Source organism: Geotrypetes seraphini, chromosome 1 (genome assembly GCF_902459505.1).
Source record: "Geotrypetes seraphini chromosome 1, aGeoSer1.1, whole genome shotgun sequence".
Classification (NCBI taxonomy): domain Eukaryota; kingdom Metazoa; phylum Chordata; class Amphibia; order Gymnophiona; family Dermophiidae; genus Geotrypetes; species Geotrypetes seraphini.
This window is the reverse complement of record NC_047084.1, coordinates 462,592,945-462,608,162: the sequence shown is the minus strand read 5'-3', so window position 1 is coordinate 462,608,162 and position 15,218 is coordinate 462,592,945. Positions and strand designations below refer to the sequence as shown.

The 15,218-nt window shown below is 49.0% G+C and overlaps 1 protein-coding gene across 2 annotated transcripts in view; it reads left to right on the top strand.

Annotated features, from left to right (window-relative positions):
• Positions 1-207: 207 nt before the first annotated feature.
• TUBA3E (tubulin alpha 3e) overlaps positions 208-15,218 on the top strand; it is a 36,756-nt gene continuing 21,745 nt past the window's right edge. The window contains exons 1-3 of one of the 2 annotated variants that reach the window (XM_033923217.1): positions 208-424; positions 1,940-2,162; positions 8,526-8,674. In XM_033923217.1, coding sequence (XP_033779108.1) covers positions 422-424; positions 1,940-2,162; positions 8,526-8,674 — 375 coding nt within the window. In that variant the 5' untranslated portion in view covers positions 208-421. Of the gene's footprint in view, positions 425-930; positions 1,042-1,939; positions 2,163-8,525; positions 8,675-15,218 lie in introns of those variants that run through there. The other variant, XM_033923210.1, reaches the window with a different exon arrangement.

The following is a 15,218-nucleotide window of genomic DNA, read 5'->3' as shown; positions in this document are numbered from 1 at the left end:
TCCAGGCTCCGCCAGCCTTAAAGGAAAGCCAATCAGAAGCGTCAATTCGCGAGCGGCGCTATGGCAACAGCCAATCTAACAGCCACAACAAGCTCTGCAAAATAAAGGCAAAAGGCTACCTGAGAAGTGATCCATAACCAAGACCGCCTTTTGGAATCAGCTGACTATTCAGAATGTAGAGCTATATGATTGACAGCGCTCCAAGCTAATCATATTCCCGCAAATGTATATCCCTTAACGGGAGCGCGTGGAGGCGAAGGTGCTGTATAAAATACGACGGTTGCGACGTTTGAGCCGCTAGTTTGAGAAGACTCGTCGCGCGTCTAGGTATTCCGCAGTTGTCGTTGAAGCGAGCAGCGGAGACTTATTTTACAGAATCCTTCAGCTAACCTCTGGGTTACTATTTGGAAAAGAATAGAACATGGTGAGAACCAAGGGGAACGGTATCTAGATGGAAAATATGTTCGTAGTAATTGTTAATTGAAAGCTTCTATACATCTGCTAATGACTCAGAGCGGTTTAAATGAGCTTCTGTAAAGGTGTTACAATATAGAGTTAGCGTTTTCTGAGATGGTTTTCTGTAGACACATTTATACCACCGTTCGATTTAGTATCTGATCGCAATGAGAGCGCTAGCACAGTTAATGTTTGAAAGGAGGCATCCGGGAGTGAGTCACTGGCTGTTTTACTACGTTAAACGGTTGGCATAGGATGCGGCTTTCCTGCTTTTCCTTGAAAGCGAACCGTTTCAGGGCTTGGAGTTTGATTCTGCTCCATTCTGGCACGTGCCCTTCCTCGCGCGAGTTGGCCCGAGGGAGGCGGGACGGTTCCCGCGTTCGTCCTTGAGCACGTGGTTGGAACGTTAAGGCTGGGGCGGTACAGGAGATTCGTGGATGTTGCCTGGGGTTTGGGTCCGTTTGTCGACCGATAGCGGTTTTCTTTATTTATTTAGGTATAAGCATGTGCCAAGGCGGGAGTGGTTTTAGCCAGGTACTAGTGACCTGGATTGGCCACCATGAGAACGACCATTGGTCTGACCCAGTAAGGCTATTCTTATGTTCTAATACACAGATCAGTAGTTGCATCATCTCGCAATATTACAGCAATCCTGGGTGCTTTGAAAATTAGCTTGCAAGCTGGTATGGTCTCTAAATTGTTATATATATATATATTGTTAAGAACCTACATGGTAATATGTGGAATATGTATTTTATATTCGGATTGATTTAAAAGGTTAAAAAACTTTCATGTGTTGTTTAAGGTATTTTGGTTATGATTTCAGTCTGTCAAATTTATTGCTACTGTTCTTTATGCCAGTGTTCTTCAACCACCAGTCCATGGACCAATGCCGGTCCACAGAAATTTCCTGCCGGCAAGTACATCAGGCCCTAAACAGTGTTCTTCAAACGCCGGTCCACAGTGCGATCAATGCGGCGTTATCGAGCCAGCTCCCTCTTTCTAACTGATTCAGTACACAAAGCCACAGGCAGTGGCTCCTATGGGCATCCTACGCCTGAACCGGAAGCCTTCTCTCTGACGTTGCAGCGTCAGAGGGAAAGCTTCCAGATGAGGCAAGGGACGTGCAAGGTGCAATTAGTACTATTATGGGGGCGGGATCTGGGGTGGACATTGGATAGAGATGGGTGGGGTTTGGCGCACAACTTAGCCCAGTGTTCTTCAACCGCCAGTCCACAGACCGATACCCGACCACAGAATAATTGTTTTTATTTCTGCCGGTCCATAGGTGTAAAAAGCTTGAAAAACACTGCTTTATGCCAAGAATTTTTTAACTTACAAATTGTAGCATATACAAGAAAAATCTTTAGGTGTCCTTGAATGTTCTTTTTTAATGGGGTTCTCTTTAATGAGGTTTTCTGTCTGTGGCAGTTTTACTGTGTTCTTTGCTAAAGCAGCAAAATGTGTTGGTTTGTTTCTACAGCGTGAATGTATCTCTATCCATGTTGGCCAGGCTGGTGTCCAGATTGGCAATGCCTGTTGGGAGCTGTACTGTCTTGAGCATGGCATCCAGCCTGATGGTCAGATGCCTAGTGACAAAACCATTGGCGGTGGTGATGACTCTTTCAATACTTTCTTCAGTGAAACAGGGGCTGGCAAACATGTTCCCAGAGCTGTCTTTGTGGATTTGGAACCAACAGTGGTTGGTATGTATACAGGATCTTATTTATGATGAGGGAGGATTTGATTTAAATCATGGTTTTCTACAATAAGACTTGCTGTGAAGAAACATGTTATCTCTGCAGTTTTGAGAAATGGCAAAACCAAGCAACTGTGATAATATAATAGAAAAAATTGCTCCTGGCGTTATGAATGGAATAATGGAATTCATTTACCAAAAAAATTAAACATTGCAACATAATTAAAAACTATTCCTTATTTCATGATGAATAACTTTTGGACTATAATGTATCTTAAATAGAAAACTCTTTAGATAGATTTTTCCTCAAAAAAAGCATTTTATTTAAAAATTCAATTTAAATAAAAAAAATCCCCAAAATTGTTAAAATAATTGATTTTTAGCCACCCTGTTTATGATTGAGTAATCTGAGAGACAGGTCTAAATATTAGTATAGTGACAGAAAGGTATTACATTTTTAAATAGAAAGACAATCTCTAATTTGTATGTGCACTATAATCCCATTACTGTTGGGGGGAAAACTGGCTGTGTACAAACAGCCAACATGCATGTATTTGAGTTTATCCCAGGACAAGCAGGCAGGTATTCTCACTAGTGGGTGATGTCATCCGACAGAGCCCCGATATGGACATCTCACAAGCATGTCTTGCTTGAAGAAACTCAGAAGTTTCGAGATGCCCGCACCGCGCATGCGCCAGTGCCTTCCCACCCGATGGTCCGGGCGTGTCTCCTCAGTTCTTTTTCTTCCGCGGAGCTGAGAAGTTTACTTCAATTCTGCGCCAATTGAACCCGTTTTTTTGCCTTCTGCATCGCCGCGGTTTGAGTTCTTTTGCTCTTGCCGTGCGTTTGTTTCTTTCTTTGGTTTCTTTTTAAAAAAAAATAAAAAATTTTTCCTTCCGACACCTTCGACCTTGCGGCGGAACTTTTGTGGGAGTCCATGTTCAAGATGGAAGCTGTGATGGATCCTTCGGCTTCGACATCGACTGGTGCTTCGACTCCGTCTGCGAAGCCCGCTGCCTCCCCTGCTGCTTCGGGCCTTCTGAAACCGGCCTCGTTTACACCGGTTTCGGCCTCGGCCTCGGCGCTGGTGCCTTCCTCCGTCTCCTCGGAGCAGGTACCGACCCCTACAGTTCCACCGGTGGTGCTCAAAGTGCCGAAGGCTGGCAAGCAAAAGCACTCGGCACCGAAAGAGTGCGGAGACCGTGCGGAAGGGCCCCCTTTTGGTGCGGATCCCTCCATATCGGCTTCGTTGCGGTCCATTTTGGAGGCTCAGTTTGTGGAACACATGACCACCATGGGACCCTGGCTGATTGCCACGATCCAGGGTGACTTCCCAGTTCCGATTTCGAGGGGCGGGCCGCCCCCTCCTCCTCCTCTGTGCCGCACGACCTCGTTGCTCGGCGAGGAGGAGCGGCGGTCAATGGCCGGTCCCTCGAGGAAGGCCTCCTTTAGCGACATGCCTCCCTTGGAGCCTATTCCCTTGAGGAAGGCCTCCGTTAGTGACTTGCCTCCCTTGGATCCTATTACCCCTCCCCATGACACAGTGTGGCATCCACCCTCGGGGCCTCCCAGTCCTGGGCATAGCAAGAAGCAGGACGAGTTCTTCCGAACCCCCTATCAAGCCTGGACGGCGTCTCGGGAGGCGTCGAATCTTCCGCCTCTCCGATCTACGGCCTCGAGTCCTATCTGCTCGTTGGAGGCTTCTGGGGATCAGTATACTCACCGGCGGTCTCGATCCCCCTCCAGGCATCGAGAGGGGCATCGATCCAGACACTCTACGAGGCTTTCCTCTCGGCACTCGACCATCTCTCCTCAAAAGAAATTGCCTCGTATGGGGTACTCGGCTGAGGCTGGGTCTCCTCCTCTGGAACCGGAGTTTGAGGACCCCGATGTTTTTCATTCACCCTGTTGTTCGCAGGCCTCTGTTGAGCCCGAGGCCTCGACTTCTTCCAGTCCTTCTCGACGACTGGCACTGGCGGACCAACTGTCTTTTTCCTCGTTTCTCAGACAAATGGCGGATGACCTGGACATAACACTCGATTCTGGTTCTCGATACTCCAAGGAGTACTTCGATACCATGCACTTGCCTCATCCCCCAGCCGAGTCCCTACGCCTGCCTCTGCATAAGCTCTTCAACCAGACTTTCATGAGATGTTTTGAGTCTCCTTACTCGATCCCTGCGGTCCCTGGAAAATTGGATGCTCGGTACCGCACGGTGCATCATAAGGGCTTCGAGGGACCTCAGCTTTCGCATCAGTCCCTTCTGGTCGAATCCTCTCTCAAGCGGTCTCATCCAGCCCAGGTGTACGCCTCGGTGCCTCCGGGCCGCAAGGGCAGAGCCATGGATAAGTTTGGACGACGCATCTATCAGAATTCTATGATGGCGTCCCGAGTTCTGAATTATAATTTCCACTTCGCCACTTATTTGGAATTCTTTCTTCCTGTACTTCGGAAGTTTACGCCCTACATCGAGTCCCAGGCTCGTTTTGAGTTCGAGGAGGTAGTTGCTTCGCTGTCCCAGCTTCGTCTTCAGTTGATGCAATCTTCCTATGATGCTTTCGAGCTCTCGGCCCGGGCTGCTGCCTGCTCTGTGGCGATGCGCCGTTTGGCCTGGCTGCGTACCATTGACATGGACCCGAATCTTCAAGACCGACTGGCAAACGTTCCGTGCGCTGGGGCGGATCTTTTTGACTAATCCATCGAGACAGTCACGAAGAAATTGTCTGATCATGAAAAGTCCTTTCAGTCCATTCTTCGGCCGAAGCCTAAGCCTCAGCAGGCTCGACCCTCTCGACCGCCCTTGATTTATCAACGGCGTTATCAACCGAGGCAAGCTCCACCTGCGAGGCAACCAGCGAAGCGGCAGCCTCCTCCGAAAGCTCAGCAAAAGCCTCAGCTGTCTACTGTCCCCAAGGCTCCTCAGCCTTTTTGACTGTCTCTTAGAGAGCATAACCAACCTCATTCTGCCTCCTCCTGTTATTCCCATCGGGGGGCGCCTCCATCAATTTTATCACCGCTGGGAGGCTGTCACCACCGACCTCTGGGTCCTTACTATCATCAGGAAAGGGTACTCTCTTCAATTCCATCGGGTTCCTCCGGACCACCCTCCAAGAGAGTATCCTTCAAACTTGACTCAGACCGTCCTTCTTCTTTAGGAAGCTCAAGCCTTGCTCCGGCTTCGTGCCGTCGAGCCGGTCCCTGTGGACCAGCACAACCGGGGGTTTTACTCCCGGTACTTCCTTGTTCCGAAGAAGACGGGTGACCTGCGACCAATTCTGGACCTCAGGGTCCTCAACAAATTCTTGGTCAAAGAGAGATTTCGCATGCTGACCCTAGCTTCTCTCTATCCCCTCCTCGAGCAGAACGACTGGTTGTGCTCTCTGGATCTCAAGGAGGCCTACACTCACATTCCCATTCATCCGGCCTCTCGCAAGTTCCTCAGATTTCGGGTGGGACATCTACATCTGCAGTATCGAGTGCTTCCATTCGGCCTATCCTCGTCTCCCAGAGTCTTCACGAAATGTCTGGTAGTGGTGGCTGCGGCACTCCGGAGCAACGGTCTTCAGGTATTTCCCTACCTCGACGACTGGCTCATCAAGGCCCCCTCGGCTCCGGAGGTCATCTCGGCGACCCTGGCCACTATTTCCTTCCTTCAGAGTTTGGGCTTCGAGATCAACTTTCCCAAATCTCACCTGAGGCCGACCCAGTCTCTCCCATTCATCGGAGCAGTCCTGGACACCATCCGACTGAGAGCATTCCTTCCTCCTCAACGCATGGATGCTCTTCTTCATCTCTGCCAGTCTGTGTCTTCTCGCCAGTCCATCTCAGCGAGACACATGATGGTCCTCCTGGGCCACATGGCCTCTACAGTTCATGTGACGCTGTTTGCCAGACTCCATCTCAGAATTCCTCAGTGGACCCTGGCATCTCAATGGACTCAGGTGTCAGATCCGTTGACTCGACACATCATCGTCACTCCTGCACTTCGGCAGTCTCTACTTTGGTGGATGACCTCTTCGAATCTATCCAGAGGTTTGCTGTTTCACACTCCTCCCCACCAGAAGGTTCTCACAACTGATTCCTCGACCTATGCCAGGGGAGCTCATCTGGATGGTCTTCGCACTCAGGGATTCTGGACCGGTGCGGACCGTCTCCATCAAATCAATCTTCTGGAGCTTTTCAACATCTGCTTCACGACATGGTGGTCCTCATTCGCACAGACAATCAGGTCGCCATGTATTATGTCAACAAACAGGGAGGCACAGGTTCGGCCTCCCTCTGCCAGGAAGCTCTCAGAGTTTGGGATTGGGCGGTGCGCCACAATGCCTTCCTCAAAGCGGTATACATTCAGGGGAAGGACAATGTCTTGGCAGACAACCTGAGTCGTCTTCTCCAGCCTCACGAATGGACGCTCCATTCCAAGTCCCTTCATCAAATCTTTGCACGGTGGGGGACGCCTCAGATAGACCTATTTGCGGCTCCCCACAACTTCAAGCTGCCTCAATTCTGCTCCAGGATTTACACTCCTCATCGTCTCGAGGCGGATGCCTTTCTGCTGGATTGGGGGAATCGCTTTCTGTATGCGTTTCCTCCTTTTCCTCTCATTCAAAAGACTCTGGTCAAGCTGAAGTCTGACCATGCCACCATGATTCTAGTAGCTCCTCGGTGGCCCAGACAACCATGGTTCTCCCTTCTACTTCAACTCAGCAGCAGGGAGCCATTCCTTCTTCCAGTGTTTCCTTCACTGCTTACTCAGCATCAGGGATCTCTGCTTCATCCCAACCTGCAGTCTCTCCACCTGACAGCTTGGTTCCTCTCAACGTGACTCCTCACCAGTTTTCCCAAGCGGTGAGGGATGTCTTGGAGGCTTCCAGGAAGCCTGCTACTCGACAATGCTACTCCCAAAAATGGACTAGATTTTCTTCCTGGTGTATTTCCAATTCTAAGGAGCCTCAGCGAGCCTCCCTATCCTCTGTTTTGGACTATCTTCTACACCTGTCTCAGTCTGGTCTCAAGTCTACATCTATTTGAGTCCATCTGAGTGCTATTGCGGCTTTCCATCAGCCTCTCCAGGGGAAACCACTCTCTGCTCATCCTGTGGTTTCCAGATTTATGAAAGGTCTTTTTCATGTCAATCCTCCTCTCAAACCTCCTCCAGTGGTTTGGGATCTCAATGTTGTCCTTTCTCGTCTTATGAAACCTCCTTTTGAGCCTCTCAACAAGGCTCCACTGAAGTTTCTCACTTGGAAAGTGGTTTTTCTGGTGGCCCTCATGTCTGCTCGCAGGGTCAGTGAGCTTCAGGCCTTGGTGGTGGATCCTCCTTTCACAGTATTCCATCATGACAAGGTGGTCCTCCGCACTCATCCGAAATTCCTGCCTAAGGTGGTCTCTGAATTTCATCTCAACCAATCCATTGTTTTACCAGTGTTTTTTCCAAAGCCTCATTCTCACCCTGGAGAATCAGCTCTTCATACTCTGGACTGTAAACGTGCTTTGGCTTTCTACCTGGATCGTTCCAAACCACACAGAACTGCTCCTCAACTATTCGTCTCCTTTGATCCAAACAAATTGGGACGACTTGTATCGAAGCGCACCATCTCCAACTGGATGGCAGCTTGTATCTCTTTTTGCTATGCCCAGGCTGGATTACCCCTTCCCTGTAAGGTCACAGCCCACAAGGTCAGAGCAATGGCAGCCTCTGTAGCCTTCCTTAGATCGACACCGATTGAGGAGATTTGTAAGGCTGCCACTTGGTCCTCGGTTTATACATTCACCTCTCATTATTGTCTGGATACTTTCTCCAGAAGGGATGGACAGTTTGGCCAAACAGTGTTTCAAAATTTATTCTCCTAAGTTGCCAACTCTCCCACCATCCCATTGAGGTTAGCTTGGAGGTCACCCACTAGTGAGAATACCTGCCTGCTTGTCCTGGGATAAAGCAATGTTACTTACCGTAACAGTTGTTATCCAGGGACAGCAGGCAGCTATTCTCACGTCCCACCCACCTCCCCTGGGTTGGCTTCTCTGCTAGCTATCTGAACTGAGGAGACATGCCCGGACCATCGGGCGGGAAGGCACTGGCGCATGCGCGGTGCGGGCATCTCGAAACTTCTGAGTTTCTTCAAGCAAGACATGCTTGTGAGACGTCCCAATCGGGGCTCTGTCGGATGATGTCACCCACTAGTGAGAATAGCTGCCTGCTGTCCCTGGATAACAACTGTTACGGTAAGTAACATTGCTTTCTGCAAGGTACTAGTGGAAAGATGATACTGGGCTAGATGGACCATTGGCCTGACCCAGTATGTGGCTATTCTTATCCATTCAGTTCAACACAAAATATGACAAAAAACCAATTTTGTGTCTTTTGTAGATGAAGTACGTACAGGTACCTATCGGCAGCTATTTCACCCTGAGCAACTGATCACTGGGAAAGAAGATGCAGCTAATAATTATGCTAGAGGCCATTACACCATTGGCAAAGAAATTGTAGATTTAGTACTGGATCGTATTCGCAAGCTGGTGAGAATTCATTTAGCTACCTAATCTTATAAACATAGCATCATTTCAGTAGGGCTTCTTTGATCTGATCTTCATAGTCTTAAGTCAGTGGTCTGTAAAAATTGCTATCCCTGGTTCATCCCCCTTGTACTAAGCCACAGTAGAGGTTTCTACGGCAGCCTGGAGTGCTAAATGCTCTGATGCTCATAGTATTCCTATGAACGTCAGAGCATTTAGCGCTCTGGGCCACAGTAGAAACTTTTACCTTGGCTTAGTAAGAGGACTTTATTCAGTTATCTTCCTGAGACCTTGAAATATGCCTCTTCTGTACTGGGGGATTTGTGCTTACATCGTTTATATCTCTAAACAGAGGTGGAAAAATATCCTGACTCCAGTCCAAAAGCAATTTTTTTCTTAAACTTTTGCCTTCTGCCCTTTTTTAGATGTGTTAAGTTTTTTTGCATTTTTTATGTTGTCTTTTCTTGTATGCCAATTTTGTCTTTTTTTTCCCTGTCCCTCTTCCATACAACTAGAGAATGACACAGGGACAAATTTTTCCCCATTCCTGCAGGAACTAATTTTCCCATCCTGTCCCTGTGAGTTCCTGTCGCTGCCCCATTCATGCAAGCTCCGCCCTTACTGCACAAGCCTCAAACACTTTTTAAAATCATAAGTGTTCAAGGCTTATGTGGTTAAGGTAGAGCTTACAGGCAGGGACAAGGACAACGACAAAACTCGTGGAGATGGGACGGGGAAATCGAGTTCCTGCAGGGAAGGTGACAAATTTGTCCCCGTGTCATTCTCTACATACAACCTCTCCATGGGATGTCTGAGTGACCAACACAGTGGCATTTTTTTTTAGCTTGGGAATTTTGAAGATGATTTTATGACAGGCCATCTGGTGTAGGAGATAGTGTCAACCTCTTAAGCTGAGCAGGAGTCCACCAACTGCACTGCTACCAGTAGAGGAGGGAAGCGGTGGTGGTGACTCAATATTGTGTTTTCAATTGCTAGAGACAGGCATAAGCAACAGAAATTGTGCGCACCTTGCAGTTACAGCCACCTGTTGTATAGCCTGGTGTAAATGTCTATGTCAGGGCTGCACATGTAAGCTGCATATTTTATAGTCTAGATGTGTACTGTATTCCTGTACATGCCTACCAACAAAGCACAACCATCATATGGTGCTTATATTATACACTAATTGTTATTTTATAATACACTTCTCCCTCCATATTCGCTGTGATGGGGGATTTAACAGAACCACAAATACAGAAAAACCGCGAATAACTTTTTCATATGTTATTCGCTGTTTTTTATTAAAAACCATTGTGAATATGGTGAAACCGTGAATAGCATGGTGGGAGACCTGGCCTATTTCTGAAGGAGAGGCAAAACACGGTGAAGAAAGTGCTGAGAATCAGCTATTTTCTCTGTAAACGCTTGGAATCAGAGATTTCACTATGCAAGCTGTTGTAATTTGGGAGGAGGAGCCAGCAAGCTAAACACCGTGAATAATTAAAACCGCAAATGCTGAAACCGCGAATATGGAGGGAGAAGTGTAGTCCATATACATGTAAAAATGGTCTTTAAATTTATCCTGTTATGTGTATGGGGGAAATTTTAAGTATATAAGGCTCCTAATTATTTGCAAAGGTAAATAAGTTTTGCTGGTACACCTATTATCCCAGGACAAGCAGGCAGCATATTCTTGACTGATGGGTGACGGCACCGACGGAGCCCCGGTACGGACACTTTTAGAGTGATTGCACTCTAAGAACTTGGAAAGTTCTAGAGACCGCACCGCGCATGCGCGAGTGCCTTCCCGCCCGACCCCGACGCGCGGTCCCTCAGTTTCTTAGTTTCCGCGGAGCTAAGAAGTCGCATGTTTCAACGGCTGTTGAAAATTTTTTCCTTCGCCTTCCCGCTCGCGTAAACTTGTTCGGGTTTTTTTGCCCTTTCTTTTTTCTTTATTTTGTAAAAAAAAAAAATTCTTTTATTTTTTCGAGTTTTCTTGATTTGCCCCGGCGGGGCCTACTGCCATTATCGAGGCCTCGGCCTTCGATTTGGCAGAAGCCGTTTTTCCGTTCATGCCCCCCCAGCCCGGGTTCAAGAAGTGCCAGCGGTGTGCACGGCCTATTTCCCTTACAGACCCACACAACTGGTGCCTACAGTGTCTGGGTCCGGAACATCAGGCCTCCACCTGCACCCGCTGTGCCACTTTGAAAAAGCGGACTCTGAAAAATCGTGAAATACAACAGAGACTGCTGTTCGGCACCAACATGTCCGACCCCGCGTCTTCGACACCGGTCTCGGTCCCTGTTTCGTCGGCACCCACCTCATCGACGCCGCGCGATACCGCGCCGGCGTCGCAGCATGCAGGTAAGCCGGCTAAGAAGCCTTCCCCGCTGGAGCGTCCTCCGGTCTCCATTGCAGCGAGTCCAGTCCTGCCGACCGTGAGGCGCCAGCGGAAGCGCTCCGCCCCTATCGAGGTGAGTCCCTCGACATCGGGCTCCTCATCTCCGGGGCGTAGAGCGGCACCGCAGGTACCGCAGAAGAAAAAGGCGGTACCGGTGCCCTCCCTCGATGATCGCATTGCGGCCATCTTACAGGCACAGCTTAAGGATCAGCTCCAACTCCTCTTTCCAGCTCTCCTGACACCGAGCCCTCCGGTGTCGGCCCCCACTGGGCCACCGGTACCGATTGTGGAACAGCCTATATTGTCGGCATCCACTCTTTCGGTACCGGTACACTCGGCCTCATCGGTATCGATGCCTGTCCTCGCGCCGGAGCTCAGGTCTCATCACCAATCGGTACAGACTTCGGCTCCAGTGCAACCGATAACATCACCCGGTACCGCATCGATGAGGTCGGGTAAATCGGTACGCAAGTCCCGACACCTGGAACCATCCACCCCTGAGTCTCGGGACCGTTGTTCCCATATTCGGGACCCTGATCTGTGGGGCGATTCTGAAGAACCTTTTCTATCAGAAGGGGAGTGTTCGTCAGAGGAAGACGAGCCTGTTCTTCAAGACACTTCCTCCAAACCTGATTCCACATCTTTCTCCTTTTTTTTAAGAAATATGTGTGACTCTCTTTCCATTCCTTTGGAGGCTGAGTCTAAAAAGTCTAAAGCCTTTCTAGACGCTCTTGATTTTGACCAGCCTCCAAAGGAATTCTTGAAACTCCCTTTACATGACATCCTGAGGGAAACCTTTTACAAGAATTTAGAGACTCCTCTTACTGTCCCGGGAGCCCCCCGCAAATTGGATTCCCTATATAAAGTTATCCCTATTCCTGGGTTCGACAAACCACAGCTCCCGCATGAGTCTCTCCTTGTAGAATCCACCCTCAAGAAGTCCTCAGGAGCTAGTGTCTATGCCTATGTTCCTCCTGGCAGAGAGGGAAAAGCCATGGACAAATTTGGTAAGCGACTTTACCAGAATGCGATGCTTGCTAATCGATCTGGAAACTATGCTTTTCATTTTTCTTTTTATTTGAAGCATCTCCTTACCACCATGGCTTCCTTTGAGCAGTACCTTCCTGTGGGGAAACGTGAGGCTTTCCATCAATGCTCTTCATCTCTTTTTCAGCTTAGAAAATTCATGGTAAGGTCTATATATGACACCTTTGAGCTTACCTCTAGAGCAACAGCCATGTCTGTAGCCATGCGCTGTTTGGCCTGGCTCCGAGTCTCCGAGCTTGATGTTAATCATCAAGACCGGTTGGCTAATGCCCCATGTTTAGGGGATGAGCTGTTTGGAGAATCTATGGACTCAACGACCCAGAAGCTCTCGGCTCACGAAACCCGCTGGGATACCCTTCTTAAGACCAAGAAGAAACCTCCACCTCCACGGCCATTCAGACAGCAATCGGCCTATCAACGGCGTTTTGTGGCTCGTCCCTTGCAGTCTTCCACTCAACAACCTAGGAGGCAGCGCCAACAACAGCGGCAAACGCCTAGACCTCAGCAGCAACAACCAGCCAAGCAGCCTCCTCAGCAAAAATCGACTCAGCCCTTTTGACTTAATTCTCCAGGGCATAGCCAGCGTCCAAACATCTCCACTCCTCCCTCAACCGATAGGAGGACGACTCTCTTTCTTTCTCAGCTGGTGGGAAGTTATCACTTCGGACCAATGGGTCCTCAACATCATCCGCCACGGCTACTCTCTCAACTTTCTCACCCTTCCGGGCCAAAGTCTACCAAAAGAGTCTGCTTTGCACACTCCCCAGTCTTCCCTCCTTCTTCAGGAGGTTCAATCCCTCCTACTTCTGAACGCCATAGAGGAAGTTCCTCTAGATCAAAGGGGGCAGGGATTCTACTCCCGTTATTTTCTGGTTCCCAAAAAAACAGGAGACCTCAGACCAATTCTAGATCTGCGAGACCTCAACAAATGCTTGGTCAAAGAAAAATTCAAGATGCTATCTCTAGCTACGCTTTATCCTCTCCTCAATCACAACGACTGGCTATGCTCTCTCGATCTCAAAGAGGCCTACACTCACATACCAATCAACCCGGCCTCCAGACAGTACCTTTGCTTCATGGTCAATCACTGTCATTACCAATACAGAGTGCTCCCCTTCGGTCTTGCCTCCTCTCCAAGGGTGTTCACAAAATGTCTGATTGTGGTAGCAGCTTTTCTACGCTCGAACCACCTTCAGGTTTTTCCTTATCTGGACGACTGGTTAATCAAGGCCATTTCATCTCAGGCTGTTCTTCTGGCCACCAACCAGACCATCTTTTTTCTACAACTACTAGGGTTCGAAATCAATATACCCAAGTCTCACCTTCTCCCTACACAGAGACTTCAATTCATTGGAGCGGTGCTGGACACTGTCCAGATGAGAGCCTTCTTACCGGACAACCGTCTTCACAATCTCCAATCTCTCTGTCAGCAGGTGCTGCCTCAGCACTCCATTTCTGCAAAGCAGATGATGATTCTATTGGGTCACATGGCCTCCACAGTTCATGTCACACCCCTGGCACGTCTTCACCTGCGCACTCCTCAATGGACCCTGGCTGCCCAGTGGTCTCAAGCGACAGACTCTTGTTCACGACACATATCTGTGACATCATCTCTTCGTCAGTCTCTACAATGGTGGTTGATATCCTCAAATCTCTCCAGGGGTCTTCTGTTCCATCTGCCTCCTCATCAACTGGTCATCACCACCGACGCCTCCCCTTATGCATGGGGAGCCCATTTGAACGAGTTCCAAACTCAGGGCCTTTGGACTCCTCAGGAAATGAAGCATCACATCAATTTCCTGGAACTCAGGGCAATGTTCTATGCCCTCAAGGCCTTCCAACACCTTCTATTTCCTCAAGTCCTTCTACTCTGCACAGACAATCAGGTTGCCATGTACTACATCAACAAACAGGGTGGAACGGGCTCTCGCCTCTTATGCCAAGAAGCTCAGAGAATCTGGTCTTGGGCCGCCACTCGCCACTTATTCCTGAGGGCGATTTATATTCAGGGAGAACACAATTACTTAGCGGACAAGCTCAGCAGAATTCTCCAACCCCACGAATGGACTCTCGATCCATCGACTCTACAGTCCATCTTCGCCCAATGGGGCACTCCTCAGGTGGACCTCTTTGCAGCTCCTCACAATCATCAGTTGCCCCAATTCTGCTCCAGACTCTACTCTCCTCACCGTCTGGCAGCGGATGCTTTTCTTCTGGATTGGTCCAACCTGTTCCTTTATGCTTTCCCTCCTCTACCGCTCATGCTTCGGACCTTGTTCAAACTAAAGAGGGAACGAGCCACCATGATCCTGATTGCTCCACGATGGCCCAGGCAACATTGGTTCTCCCTTCTACTTCAACTCAGTTCCAGGGATCCATTTCTACTTCCACTGTTTCCCTCTCTGCTTACACAGGATCAGGAAACCCTCCTCCATCCCAACCTACAGTCTCTACACCTGACAGCTTGGTATCTCTCGGGCTGACTTCAACTGATCTTCTCCTATCTCAGCCTGTTCGCTCCATTCTGGACGCATCCAGGAAACCAGCCACTCTGCAATGTTACCATCAGAAGTGGACGAGGTTTTCTTCTTGGTGTCTCCTACATCATCATGACCCCAAGTCTCTTGCAGTGGAAACCCTATTGGATTATCTGCTTTCTCTGTCTAACTCTGGCCTCAAGTCTACCTCCATCAGAGTCCATCTCAGTGCCATTACGGCCTTTCATGAGCCGGTCCAGGGGAAACTCCTCTCAGCTCATCCCCTGGTCTCCAGATTCATGCGAGGTCTTTTCAATGTGAAACCACCTCTCAAAGCACCTCCTGTGATCTGGGATCTTAACGTGGTCCTCTCCACCTTGATGAAGCCTCCATTTGAACCCTTGGCTACTGCCACTTTCAAATTTCTCACTTGGAAGGTGCTTTTCCTTATTGCTCTCACCTCTGCCAGGAGGGTCAGTGAGCTCCATGCATTAGTTTCTGACCCACCTTTCACAGTCTTTCATCATGACAAGGTGGTTCTGCGTACACATCCAAAGTTTCTCCCTAAGGTTGTCTCTGAGTTCCATCTCAACCAATCTATTGTACTGCCTGTTTTTTTTCC